The 13304-nt window shown below is 41.9% G+C and overlaps 1 protein-coding gene across 1 annotated transcript in view; it reads right to left on the bottom strand.

The window, feature by feature from the left end:
• Window positions 1-13304, bottom strand: part of ENTPD7 (ectonucleoside triphosphate diphosphohydrolase 7) — a gene marked incomplete in the record, with an annotated part of 57233 nt that overhangs the window by 14062 nt on the left and 29867 nt on the right. Inside the window, 2 exon segments of the mRNA XM_014591183.2 lie at window positions 3010-3143; window positions 5973-6029. Of these exon segments, the coding sequence (XP_014446669.1) occupies window positions 3010-3143; window positions 5973-6029 (191 nt within the window).

Below are 13304 nucleotides of genomic sequence, written 5' to 3'. Positions count from 1 at the left end.
TTGTGACATCATTTTTTAAAGAATTATTTAATTTTATTTATTAATATTACTATTTTTTAACTTGTTTTAAGGCACATGTGCTCACCAGAGAGAGGAAAGTGAGAAAGCAAACCGCCAGGTCCAGGACTCAAAGTGCGGCTGACCATATGGGAATCCAGTGCCCTAACCACACCACCACCTGCTGGCCCTTCATGGCATCATTTTAAACAAAGATATAAAATAATAAGACTGCACCAAAAAGTGCAAATTATAGACTAGAAACCGAATTGGAGATTAAAACATTATCTGTTGTTATAAAGGATGTAGAATTATCACAGGTTATGTCATTTTCATGCACACGCATTTCTGTGCTTTTCCAAATCTTAAAATGAAAATTTGTTGTTACTAGAATTAGAAAAGGAAAAACGTCAGTAAAAACAAATCTAAGGAATGTGGGAGATCATCATGGTATCTATTCTACGGTCTCTCCTAGAACTACTCAGGAAGCCCTCGTCTCGCTTGTTTGGAGATTGGGAAAACTTCACTTTATCTCCAGTGAGATGTACTCTTTTTTTGCCCTCGATGCAGAGGTTAAACTAATTGTGCTCCTCGACTCATGGCATCTCATCTTCCCTTTACTTCCTCCCCTGTCTCGTCATGCCCACTGCCTGACATAGGCAGCCAATCTAATGTTTAAGATGTCATTTTTGTTTATATGCACTGCTGCAAACATGGGGTCTACTGTTTCGATGGTGCATATCGCTAAGTTTACTTATTTTAACCATGATGTGCATACGTGAGAGAGAGAAGTACCGTCAAAAAGGTCTGATCGTGCCAGCGTCCCATTCCCTAGCTCCCCAGCTTGTCAGGATCCTGGGCGCACATGCACCTCTGGTAGGTCCCAGGCCCACTGGTCAGCCACCTGCCTTCCCGCACTGCAGTTCAGTATGCTGCCCACTGAGCTACCAGGCTGGGGCTGATTTTTTTTGATCTCTTATAAAGTAAATATCAGTCTTCTTAAAATTTATTTTATACATTTGATCACTGTACATCACTACAGTTTGTAAAATGAATTTACCCAACATGAATACACTTCACACCAGTCCAACTGAAGATATCATACACACCAGCAGCAGACAATCCTCCATTTCTGTGGCCCTTAAATGTCTTGTCTCTTGATTTTTCTCCTTGATACCTTTCCTCTCACTATCCCCCATCTTCTACCCTCTCCCCACAATACCTGTAATCATTTTCCATGCTTCTATATACTCTAATCTTTAAGTTTCCACCATAGAGTGTGGACAATCGGTATATATTAAGGGGGACATACAGAGTCTCTCCTTCACAGCCTGGCTTGCTTCACTCAGCAGTAAATCTTCCATATTTTTCCACTTTCTGTCAAAAGCCAGGGTTTTGTTGTTTTTAATGGCTGGATAGTATTCCATAGAGTATACGTGCCACAGTTTTTCAATCCATTCAGCCATATGAGGGCATTTGGGTTGGTTCCATGTCTTGGCAATCGTGAAAAGTGCCGCAATAAACATTGATGTGCAAGCACTTTTCCAATGAGAAATTCTTCTGTCCTTTGGGTAGATGCCAAGAAATGGGAGTGTATATATGCCCAAAATCCTAAGAGGAGAGTGGAGACAGGGTTGCAACATAGTCAATGCCCCGCTGGGGGGCAATTTCTCACATTCCCTCTCACTGCCTCTGTCTTCCTGGCAAGCACACACCACACACCCTATAGCCAAAATTTCTCTAAAAAATTAATTAACTTAAAAAAAAAAAGCTATTATGCCCAATAATCCCACTCCTAGGTACATATCCAAGATCCAAATACGTAAATGTCTACAGCACCAAGTGTCCAAGAACATTCACTGCAGTATTACCCACAAGAACCACGAAGTGGGGACCAGCAGTTAGCGTAAGTCAGTCGCTGGACTCCCACGTAGTCGACCGCAGTTCGCATCCTGGACTCGGTGGCTTCAAACTCACGCCGGGCGCGTGTGCGTGTGTGCCCAAGATCCCGAGAGGAGAACGAAGGAGTGTGGCCATCCTCCCTGGGGGGTGATTTCTCGCTTTCTGTCTCTCTATCTGTCTCTGTCTGTCTGGCAAGTGCACGCGCCCTATAGCAAAAACCTCTCTCAAAAAAAAAGAAAAAAAGAGCCACGAAGTGGAGACAACCCAAATGTCTATCACCTGACAAATGAGTAGACAAAAGGTGGCATGGTCAAATAATGAATGTTACTCAGTCATAAAAGGAGAAATGAAGGGCCAGGAGGTGGCATGGTGATTAAAGTACTGGACTCCCACATGGCTAACCGCAGGTGAGTACCAGACCTGGCAGCTTGAAAATCATGCCAGGTACATGTGTGTGCGTGCATGCCCAAAATCCCAGGAGGAGAATGGAGCAGAAAAGATTGTGGCATGACATCCCTTGGGGTGAGGGTGGGGTAATTTCTTTCTTTCCCTCTCTTTGTCTCTTCAGCAAATACCATTAAAAAAAAAAAAAGGGACCTGCAGATGTCATAATGGTTACATTGCTGGACTCCCACATAGTTGATCGTGGTTCAAATCCCAGATTTAGCAGCATAAAACTGACATTGGGTATGTGTGTGTGCATGCCCAAAAACACAAGAGGAGACTGGAGGAGTAGGGACTGTGGCATGACCATCCGCCCTGGGAGGTGATTTCTTGCTTTCTGTCTCTCTGGCAAGTGCATGCACCCTATAGCAAAAATCTCTCTTAAAAAAAAAGAAGGAGAAGGAGAAATGAATACATTCTACACCGTAGATAAACCTTGAAAACATCTTACTAAATGAAAGAAGTCAGACACAAAAACTACATATGATATGATTCCATTTATATGAAATGCCCAGGATGGGTAAATCCCTAGGAGACAGAAAGTAGGCCAGTGGTTGTCAGGGCAAGGAAGTCAGAGGAATGGGGATTAGCTGCCAAGGAATTACAGGGTTTCTTTTTAGGGTGATAGAAACTGAATTTCCCTGAAGGGCAAAACACCTGAAATACCTGTTTTGGAGGAAGGACAGAGGTTGAGGTAGGAACTTCATAAGCGATTTGGAGAGAGGCTCCCCCCATGTCCAGTATCCCTACTGTCCTCCTGCGTCCTGTCACCATTTCCTGTGATGCCTCAGCCTCTGGTTCTGAAATAAACAAGAAAACAGAAGACCGCTAATAATCAAAAATCAAAATTAAGTCCAAACGCAGCAAGTCCTTAAAAATTGAAATCAACTGAAATAAATTAATCCATGTCAGCTATGTATTACACAGAGAATTACTTCCAATGACTTAAACGTGGTATTTTGACAATACATATCCCTAGCAGGGTATAGCTGAAGGACAAAAGAAGCATCTTAAGCTGAATTCCACTGGTCTTGTTAATAGTATTGGTAGATTTCTTTGTTTTTGTTTTTTAAGAATTATTTCATTTAACTTTATTTATTTATTTAAATTGGACCAGAGAGAGAGCAGGTAAGTGAGGAAGCAAGCTACCAGGTCTGAGACTCAAACCATAGTTGTCCATGTGGGAGTCCAGCACCCTGACCACCATGCTACCTGCCGGCTCCTATCGGTAGTATTTTTAAACTATTAAACATATATTGTGCAATAAAGCAAATAAATGTTAATGTCATTAAGAACAAAGATCAGCATAAGAAAATAGATACAGGTATATAATCAAAGAAATTAAATAATAACTTTATAATCTTAAATATGAGCTGGAAATATCACTATGAATGCATGACTTCTTTTTTCCAAAGAATTCATTTCCTGAGGCCAGCTGGTGGTATAGTGGTTAAGGCACTGGACTCCCACATGGTAGATCGTGGTTCGAGTCCCGAATCCCAGCGGATTGAAACTCATGCCAGGCACATGTGTGTGAGTGCCCCAAATCCTGAGAGAAGAATGAAAGAGAAGGGACTGCAGTATGGCAATCCCCCCTGGAGGTGACTGCTTACTTTCTATCTCTCTCTGTCTCTCTCTCTCTCTGGCAAGCGCAGGAACCCTATAGCAAAAATTTCTAAAAATAAATAAGTAAATAATTCCTAACTCCTATTCACTGAAAGGCCTTAAAAGCTACGACAATTTAGAAGCAATGATCATCCCTGATATCTAGACCAACGGGCTCTAAATACCATTTTCCACTAAAAAAAATGCAAAGGCTCCTTTAAAAAATGGCCAATGCTGCGGCCAGCAGATGGTATGGTGGTTAAGACACTGGACTCCTGTGTGGCTAACTGTAGTTCGAGTCCCAGACCTATAGGGTTGAAAATCATGCCAGATGCATGTGTGTGTGCCCAAAATTGCAGGAGGATAATAGAGGAGAGGGGACTGTGGGGCGGCCATCTTACACCCATGAAGGGGAGATTTCTTACTTTCTATCTCCCTCCAGTGAGTGCACAAGCCCAATAAAAACCCTAAAAAAAGATCAAAAAAAAAAAAAGGATGATGTGATGGTCTCTGATGAATCAAACACATTAACATCTACGAATTAATAATGATTGTCAAAACAACAAGACTCACTGCTTACCTTTGGAAGTTGCTAGGAAAACAACTCATTATTCAAAAAGTTGATCAAAAGAAGAGTCAACAATTTATTCTGTCTTTCCCATAAGAACTATATTTTAGGATAACCAAGAGTTAATGAAAAAAAGTCCATTCCATAAAAATCCCAGCTGTTGGTGCAGAAGTGTTGACAGAATTTCATGAAAAGACAGATCTAAGCAATAATCGTAATTGAGTACTAAAACCATGAGGTGACGAGGGGATGAGGAATTTTCATAGCAGATGAAAATTGGGCTGACCATACTTGAGCCCTGGATACCTGATCAGTTTGGGCACGACTGAAAGTGGGACAAGCGCATTACAAAACCCTGATGCGATGCAGGAGCAAACACAGCATCATCGATGATTTGTTCTTGCAGATGGAATTGGATCTGAGTCTAACAAAGCTTTCGTATTTGACACCCATTTTAAAGGACGTCTATGGAGCCAGCAGGGCATGGCAGTGAAGGAGGCTGGATCCCACAGGACTGACTATGCAGTTCGAGTCCAGGACTCGGCAGCTTGAGAGACACACAAAGCGTGTGTGTGCACGTGCCCAAGCTCCTGGAAAGAGAGAAATGGAGAAGGGACTGCAGTGTGGCCATGCCCTTAGAGGGGTGCTTCTTACTCCCTCACTGGGGAGTGCATGTACCCTATGGAAAATATTATTTAAAATAAATAAATAATAAACAAATAAAGGTCATATGAGGAGAAAAGAAGTATGTTAGAGACCCAACAAAGATGCAGCAGAACGAATCCAGAATGTGACAGACTCATTCTATCAAGTGACTCAGTTTTGTCTTGATCTTATTTTTTTCTTAAATGAAGAGTCTGAGGGCCAGTAGGTGGCATGGTGGTTAAGGCGCTGGTCTCCCACTGGGCAATCACAGTTCAAGTCCCAGACTTGGTGGTTTAAAACTCACACCAGGAGCGTGCACATGTTTGCCCAAAAATCCCAAGAGGAGAATGGAAGAGAAGGGATTGTGGAGTAGCCTTCCTCTGGGGGGGGGGTGATTTCTTACTTTCCCTCTGTCTCTCTCTCTGTCTCTTTCCAGCAAATACAAGCACCCCCTGGTAAAAACTTTTAAAAAAAGACGAAAAGGGAGACCAGCAGGTGGCATAATGGCTATGTCACAGGACTCCTATGAAGTGGACTGCAGTTCAAGTCCCAGACCCGGTGACTTAAACTCATGCTGAGCACATGTGCGTGCCATCCACCCAGGGGGTGATTTCTCGCTTTCTGTCTCTCTATCTCTGTCTTTCTGGTGAGCACACGTGCCCTATAGTAAAAACCTCTCAAAAAAAAAAAAAAAAGACGAAAAGGAAAAGGAGAAACACGCAGAATTAATACTTACGTGCTATCGGTAGGTTATGACTCAAACTTTCAGTGCTCAGATAAAGAACCGTCATAAGAGGACAATAGTACTCACCATCCTCATGGTCGAATCGCCCCAAAACAAAGTTGATTCCAATCCATGCATAAACCCCTGTGAAATATAAAAGCCCTTATTTAATTACCCACTACTATACCATGTACACACCTCTCCCTAGGGCTATGATTTTCCGCCTCCTTTTCTTAAAACCAAAGTAATGATAGTAATTTGTTCAATACCCTCAGTGTACAAGTTTTTAAATCTTTTATCTTGTGATTATTTCCTTTTTAAAAATTATTTGCATCTTCAAAATTTCCTACAATAAATAAGCATGAGCTGTAAAATGAAGGTTAAAAACTGTAAATTTGGTTGGGGTTCTGGTTCTGGGCAAGACGGAGTGTACACTCCACCCTGTCTTCCCACTGATGCAATTACAAACCACACGAAACGCATGCAGCTGCCTTCTGAGACTCTGGAAGTAAAGGCTAGGGAGCACAATGGGCAAGAGACCAGAATTTGAAGCACCACCGCAGTAGTAGTGAGTGTCCCCTACTTCTCCTCCTCAGATATTGCCCGACGTGAACCCCAAAGCAGCTTGAATGTGGGCATGAGCTAGGTGTGAGAAGAAAGAATTTTAAGACCGAGTATTCTAGTTCGAGCTACAGAAAGGGGGACTGGAAGGTTGGAGAGTAGGGAAATACGCTTTTCTCCCTTTGTTTTGTTCTCTCCTATGCCAGGAATCCTGCAGCAACAGTGGTGGAGGTTGGGCAGGTACCTAAAACTCTGAGAAATGTGAATTCCTCTCTCTGACCAGAGGAGCATCTGGAGCGAATCCCTATTGCCCACTTTTCTTGCTCTGTCCTCATGCCCCTTGGCCCTGGATGCAGATGCAATCACAGAAAGTATGCAAATTACAGTCCTGGTTTTCTGAGAGGCTATTAATGTAAGCTCTAGGAACCAGCAGTTAGCGTAGTGGCTATGTCGCTGGACTCCCACGTAGTCGACCGCAGTTCGCGTCCCGGACCCAGTAGCTTAAAACACGCTGGGTGCGTGTGTGTGTGTGCCCAAAATCCCGAGAGGAGAATGGAGGAGAAGGGATTGCAGCGTGGTCATCCCCCCGGGGGGTGATTTCTCGCTTTCTGTCTCTCTGTCTGTCTGGCAAGCGCACGCGCCCTATAGCAAAAACCTAGACACCCCCCCCTGTAAAAAAAAACCCCTAAAAAAAAAAAAAAAAAAAAAAAGTGAGCTCTAAGGAACCAGAAGGGTCTAGGAATTCGTGGACAGCGGGGAGTAAACTGCACAACTCCCGGGCTTACCTAAGCCACAGGAGCCTGGACTGACCCTAAGCAATACACCAAAGGCTCTGAGAACTGAATGACAAGCCAGGCCACTGCCCAGGTACCCTACTGGCCACTGGCTGACACTAATACGGGACAAATCCAAATATCAGTGCCAAGGCTTTGAAAAGGAACTAATTGGATTACAGCCCACAGAAGGCAGGTAAGAATTTAAAACCTGAGCTTAACCATGTCAGTTGCCTGTTAAAGCAAAACTAAAAGGTACCCCAGGTGGCATGATGGTCAAGGTACTGGACTCCCACACAGCCAACCATGATTCAAGTCCCAGACCTGGCCACTTGAAAATCACACCAGGCGCATGTGCATGCATACCTAAAATCCCAGGAGGAGAGTAGAGGAGGAGGGATTTTGGTGTGGCCATACACCCTGTGTGTGTGGGGTGATTTCTCACTTTCCTCTCTCTCTTTCTCTCCAGCAAACACACACACCCTATAGCAAACCTTAAAAAAAAAAAAAAAGTTTTCTTTATGATTTAAACAGGACCCAGAATCTCCTAATGTATTCAAAAGGTAAAATATAAAATAACTTGGCATATAGAGAACCAGGAAAATCTCAAATCTCTTTTGACTATTTTTTCAAATAGTCAAACCCTGAGATCACACATATATAAGAATTATCATAGATATTAAAGCAGCTACATAACCAAAAAATATGAAGTCTTCCAATGAATGGAAAGACAGATCATCTCAGCAAAGAAATAGAAAAAAATATATAGTATTAAGAAGAATGAAATGAAAATTTTAGAACAGAAAAATATAATACTGAAACTTAAAAAGGTAAATCTCTGGAGCCAACAGGTGTGGTTCAAGGACTACCTCCTGGCCCACTGCGATTCAAGTCCCAGACCTGGCAGCTTGCTTTATCACTTTCCCTTTCTCTCTCTCTCTGGCCAAATTAAAAAGTAATAATAATAAATAAAATTAAATAACTAACTCTTTAAAAAAGAAAAAGAAAAATCACTCTGGGCACATGGGTGTGCGTGCCCAAAACCCCAGAGGAGGAGGGATTGCAGAGTGGCTGTCTCACCAGGTGGTGATTTCTTACTTTCCCTCTCTGTATCGGTCCCTTTCCTCTCCAGTGAGCGCATGCACCCTGTGATCTTCTTCTCTCTTTTTAAGCATTATTTATTTAATTTGATTATTATTATTTTTTAATTTGACCAGAGAGAGACAAAGAGAGAAAGAGAGGGAAAGTGAGAAAGCAAGCCACTAGGTTCAGGACTTGAACTGCAGTCTGCTATGTGGGAGTCCAGCGCCTTAACAACCATGCCATCTGCCAACCCCTTTTTTAAGAAAGGGAAACATAATTGATCATACTGGCCACATGTGGGCTACATGAGAACACATATTCAACTTCACACCAAAAGTACAAACCTAATAGTGCAAGCATTTGGGTCAACACGGAGGGTGCATTTAGTGTGCAATAAAGGGAGTCCCACAATGTACCCAGGAACTCATCCTCATCGCTCCCTGAGACCCAAGTGTCCCCTACTTCAATCTTATGTTTTACATTTAAATTTGGCAAACTCAGTACAACTCCTAGAAGTATATGTTTCTGAAAGTATAGTTAGTTGGGACCAGCAGTTAGCGTAATGGCTATGTCGCTGGACTCCCATGTAGTTGACAGCGGTTCGCATCCCAGACCGGGTGGCTTAAAACTCACACCAGGCGCATGTGCATGCGTGCCCAAGATCCCGAGAGAAGAATGGAGGAGAAGGGATTGCGGCGTGACCATCCCCCCGGGGGACGATTTCTCGCTTTCTGTCTCTCTGTCTGTCTGACAACTCTGTCTTTCTGACAAGCGCACATTCCCTAAAGAAAAAAAAAAAAAAACAAAAAACAAAAAAAAAAAAACAACCTCTCAAAAAAAGAAAGTATAGTTAGTTAACTTAAGATCCATTTGGAATCACCTTTAAATACAATATTGGGTTATTGAAAAAGTCACAACACATTGTTGCATAGAAACATACATCACGATTTTTCCAACAACCCTATACATTCTTACAGACATACTGCTTGGCACTAAGTCAAAAATAGATACAGACTTATGACTTTTACAAGCAAAATTCTAAAACAAGTACTGATCCTAGTAGGGAATGTGTAAAAACCTGTATTGCAGAATCAAGAAAATTATTGGTAGAGAAATAAAAATTAAGATACATGCGAGGTCTTCAAAAGTTCATGAAAAGTACATATTACCAAAAAACTATGCATGAACTTCAACTTTTTTTGCACCAACAATAAACTTGTACTTTATTTCATTCCACTTTTTCTTTTATTTTTTTCAGAGAGAATTTTGCTATAGGGCATGTGCGCTCACTAGAGAGAAAGAGACAGAAAGCGAGAAATCACCCCCCAGGGGGATGGCCACACTGCAATCCCTTCTCCTCCGTTCTCCTCTTGGGATCTTGGGCACGCACGCACACACGCCCAGTGTGTTTTGAGCTGCCAGGTCTGGAACTCAAACCACGGTCAACTATGTAGTTATCGAGTGATACAATGATTACACCATCAGTGGGTGCCTTAATTCCACTTTTTCACAATGTTTTTGAAGTCCCCTTGTATAAAGTAATCCTAAACACTGGATAGGAAGCATAAATCGCCACTCTGTGATCATTAAACTCTCTTCTCAACTGCCTCAACTTTTCCTCCCATGCAGCCTCGTTCTGACCTCACCATTCACCTACTTCAGCCACTCCTGGCACTTGGCTTCATTTTGGTACCTTCTTCTATTTCAAAGATTTAATCTGCCTCCAAAGGATAGCCTTCTAAATTTAGAAAAAACAATATGGTAATAGTAACACTTTTCCCTTATAAAACGTTATGATTCAAATATGTTAAAAGAGGTGACTATGGTTCTATGCCTCTCACAGGCTGAGGATGAGTAAATCACAGGAAAATGGAGCAAAGTTTCATAACCCAAGCAACAGATGGATTATTCTGTTCTTTGTTGTTGGTGGTGGGTTTTGTTTTGTTTTGTTTTGTTTTTTGTACTATAGGGAATATGTGCTTGCTAGAGAGAGACAGAAAGGGTTTTATTTGTGGAAGTTTTGTCTGGTTGGATTTGTGAGTTTACATGGCCAGAGTGTTTTAGGTCCTTCAGACTTCCTGTAGATACTTGAACACCCCTACAAATCAGAGTTTACAAAACCTGCCCATTTTTCTGCTGCTGTTTTCACATAAGCCTGCTGGTCTCTCCACTGAGTACATGAGAGAGAGCAAGGAGGAACATGAACAAGATTGTGCATGCATAGGTTAGGAGCTTTCTGAGAAAGCTTTTATGAGGCAAATTCTTTAAGCCTTACTCTGAACATAGCACGCCCAATGAAAGTGAACATAAACATGGACATAACTGCCTTTATGTAGTAGTAAATGCTGTATATCAAAGAAAAATCTATCAAGAAAATAAAATTCGATTTTGTTTTCAAAATGGGATATAGTGGGACCAGCAGATGGCATAATGGTTACGTCACTAGACTCCCACATAGTTGCCCACAGTTTGAGTCCCAGACCTGGTAGTTTAAACCTCACACCAGGTATGTTTGCGTGCGTGCCCAAAATCCCAGAGGAGAATGGAGGAGAAGGGATTGTGGCATGCATGGTCATCCCCCTGGGGGTGATTTCTTGATATCTGTCTCTGTCTCTTTCTGTGTCTCCAGTGAGTGCACACACTCTATAGCAAAAACATCTCTGAAAAAAAAAAAAGGGAAATAAAATTAGCTTTATAATATATAAGCAAATGTCACTCAGAAGGGAAAGTTGATTAAAAAAAAGTTAGAAGACATGCTATATTGATATATTGGGTCATGGGAAAAGTCATGACATATTTTCCTATGTTTTTCTATGCAAAAATGCATCGTGACTTTACCAACAACCCAATACATGTTCATTAACTCTAACTAAAAATATGGGTCCGCTTACACAGTACACAGATGATTCAGAATATCCTAGTGATTAAGACTGTAGCCCCTGGAATGAGAGGCTTAGATCTGAATCCCTTAACTACTACTTACTAACTACAGGGAAAGTGAGAAATCACTCCCCAGGGGAATGGCCATAACACAATCCCTTCTCTTCCAGTCTCTCAGGATTTGGGGCATGCATGCATATGCATTCAGTGCGATTTTCAAGGCCCCAGGTTGGGGACTCAAATTGCAAAATCGGCTATGTGGGATCCAGCTGCCTTAATCTCTGTGCCATCTGCTGACCTAATAGCTGGATTATTATTTTTTTTAATAGAGATATTTTTGTTATAGGGCTTGTGTGCTTGTCAGAGAGACAGAAAGCAAGAGAGAGAGAGAAAGTGAGAAATCATCCCCCAGGAGGGATGGCCATGCCACAATCCCTTCTCCTCCATTTCCTCTTGGGATCTTGGACATGCACACAGACATGCCCGGCATGAGTTTAAGACAACAGGTTCAGGACTCAAACCATGGTTGACTATGTGGGAGTCCAGCGAAGTAACCATTATGCCATCTGTTGGTCCCAATTCTTTTTTTTTTTTTTTTTTTGAGAGAGAGAGAGATTTTTGCCATAGGATGCATGCACTTGCCAGAGAGACAGAGAAAGATAAAGTGAGAAATCACCCTCTCTCCCCGCAGGGGATGGCTACACGGCAATCCCTTCTTCTTCTCCTCTCAGGATTTTAGGCAAGCGTACACATACACCTGGCTTGAGTTTCAAAAGACTGGGTTCGAGACTTGAACTGTGGATGGTCACATGGGAGTCCAGCACCTTAACCACGACACCACCTGCTGGCCCCAACTGGATTATTCTTAACTGCTGTGGGGAATGTTTAATAATGAACACCATCTAATCCTCAGATGTCACACAATACAAAAACAATGCCTCACATCACCACATAAGTACTATTAGCTCCACAAGTTTTTATATAATTCTTCATATAAGCTAACAATGAACTTTTTTATATTCAGTTATTTAATTAGGCTCTTGGCAAGAAATTTAGAACACCAATTTGTGAGGATGAACTACATTTGTTAGGCAAACACGGATCACAGATAGCCCTGGAGCTGAGAAACAGCTTTGATTTTTAGTAAAATTTGCAAGCCCACAGCTTTCTGATCAACATTATGACTGCTTTGTAATCTTGTATTTCTCCTCTGCGTCGAAGATCTCACCTTCCTGGTGTCTGGGTTCCCGTAGCTCCTTTTTCTTGAAATAAGTATCAGTGAGGTGTGTTAGGATTTTTACTTTGCTAATATCAATGTTCATGGAGGTGGCAATGATAAATTTCTGGTGTGTTCTACACAATGTAAGTTGATCGACGACCAGAGGTCCAGTCGCAGTAGCAAGCCACTGCTCAGCTGCTTTAGGAAAACCAATCTCTTGCCTCTGTGGCATCCAGTGAGGATGATGAGAATGGTCCCAGAAGTGATGCTGGCTTGCAGCTTTCTCACATGCTGACTGAAGGGATTTTTGCCGTGGCTCAACAGCTTTCTAGGGACATCTTCAGGACAACAATACTTAGGCATTTTGCAAAGTTTAACCACCACTGGGTACCACTATTCTTATTCCCACCAACTGGTTTTGTGACAGTGGCAAGAACCCTCTCCTTCCTTTTCTTTACAATCCTGGATTTAGTGACTGAGTGTAGAAGGTGAACAATCTCATTTAGAAACACGCAGAAACACAGAAACGTAGTTCCATGGACAGTCATTTGCAAGGCAATGAACACCATTAACATGTAAATACATTAGCTGCCTCTGTGTTTCTGAAACTGCAAGGCAGTATCGTTAAAGGAAACCATATGTGTTAATTAAAATTGCCCCAAGAAAATTAGAGAAAACTTACATAGAACTACATGGCACCAGAAGTCTTCACATCTTCAGTCTATTAACATCTGAAAACAACTGGCTTTGCATTCCACTTCTCTTTCCTCCCCTTTTTTCTGACCTTTAAATGAATAACCTTGGAACCAGCTCAGGGTCGCCACTGTCTCTATCAGAGAAGTCAAACCCACCCAATCCTTGCTTTTCTCTACTTGTATATCCTTTTTTTTTTTTTTTTTTTTT

This window comes from Tupaia chinensis, unplaced genomic scaffold (assembly GCF_000334495.1).
Source record: "Tupaia chinensis unplaced genomic scaffold, TupChi_1.0 Scaffold000539_1, whole genome shotgun sequence".
In the NCBI taxonomy this organism is placed as follows: Eukaryota; Metazoa; Chordata; class Mammalia; order Scandentia; family Tupaiidae; genus Tupaia; species Tupaia belangeri.
This window is presented reverse-complemented; position numbering and strand designations above follow the sequence as displayed.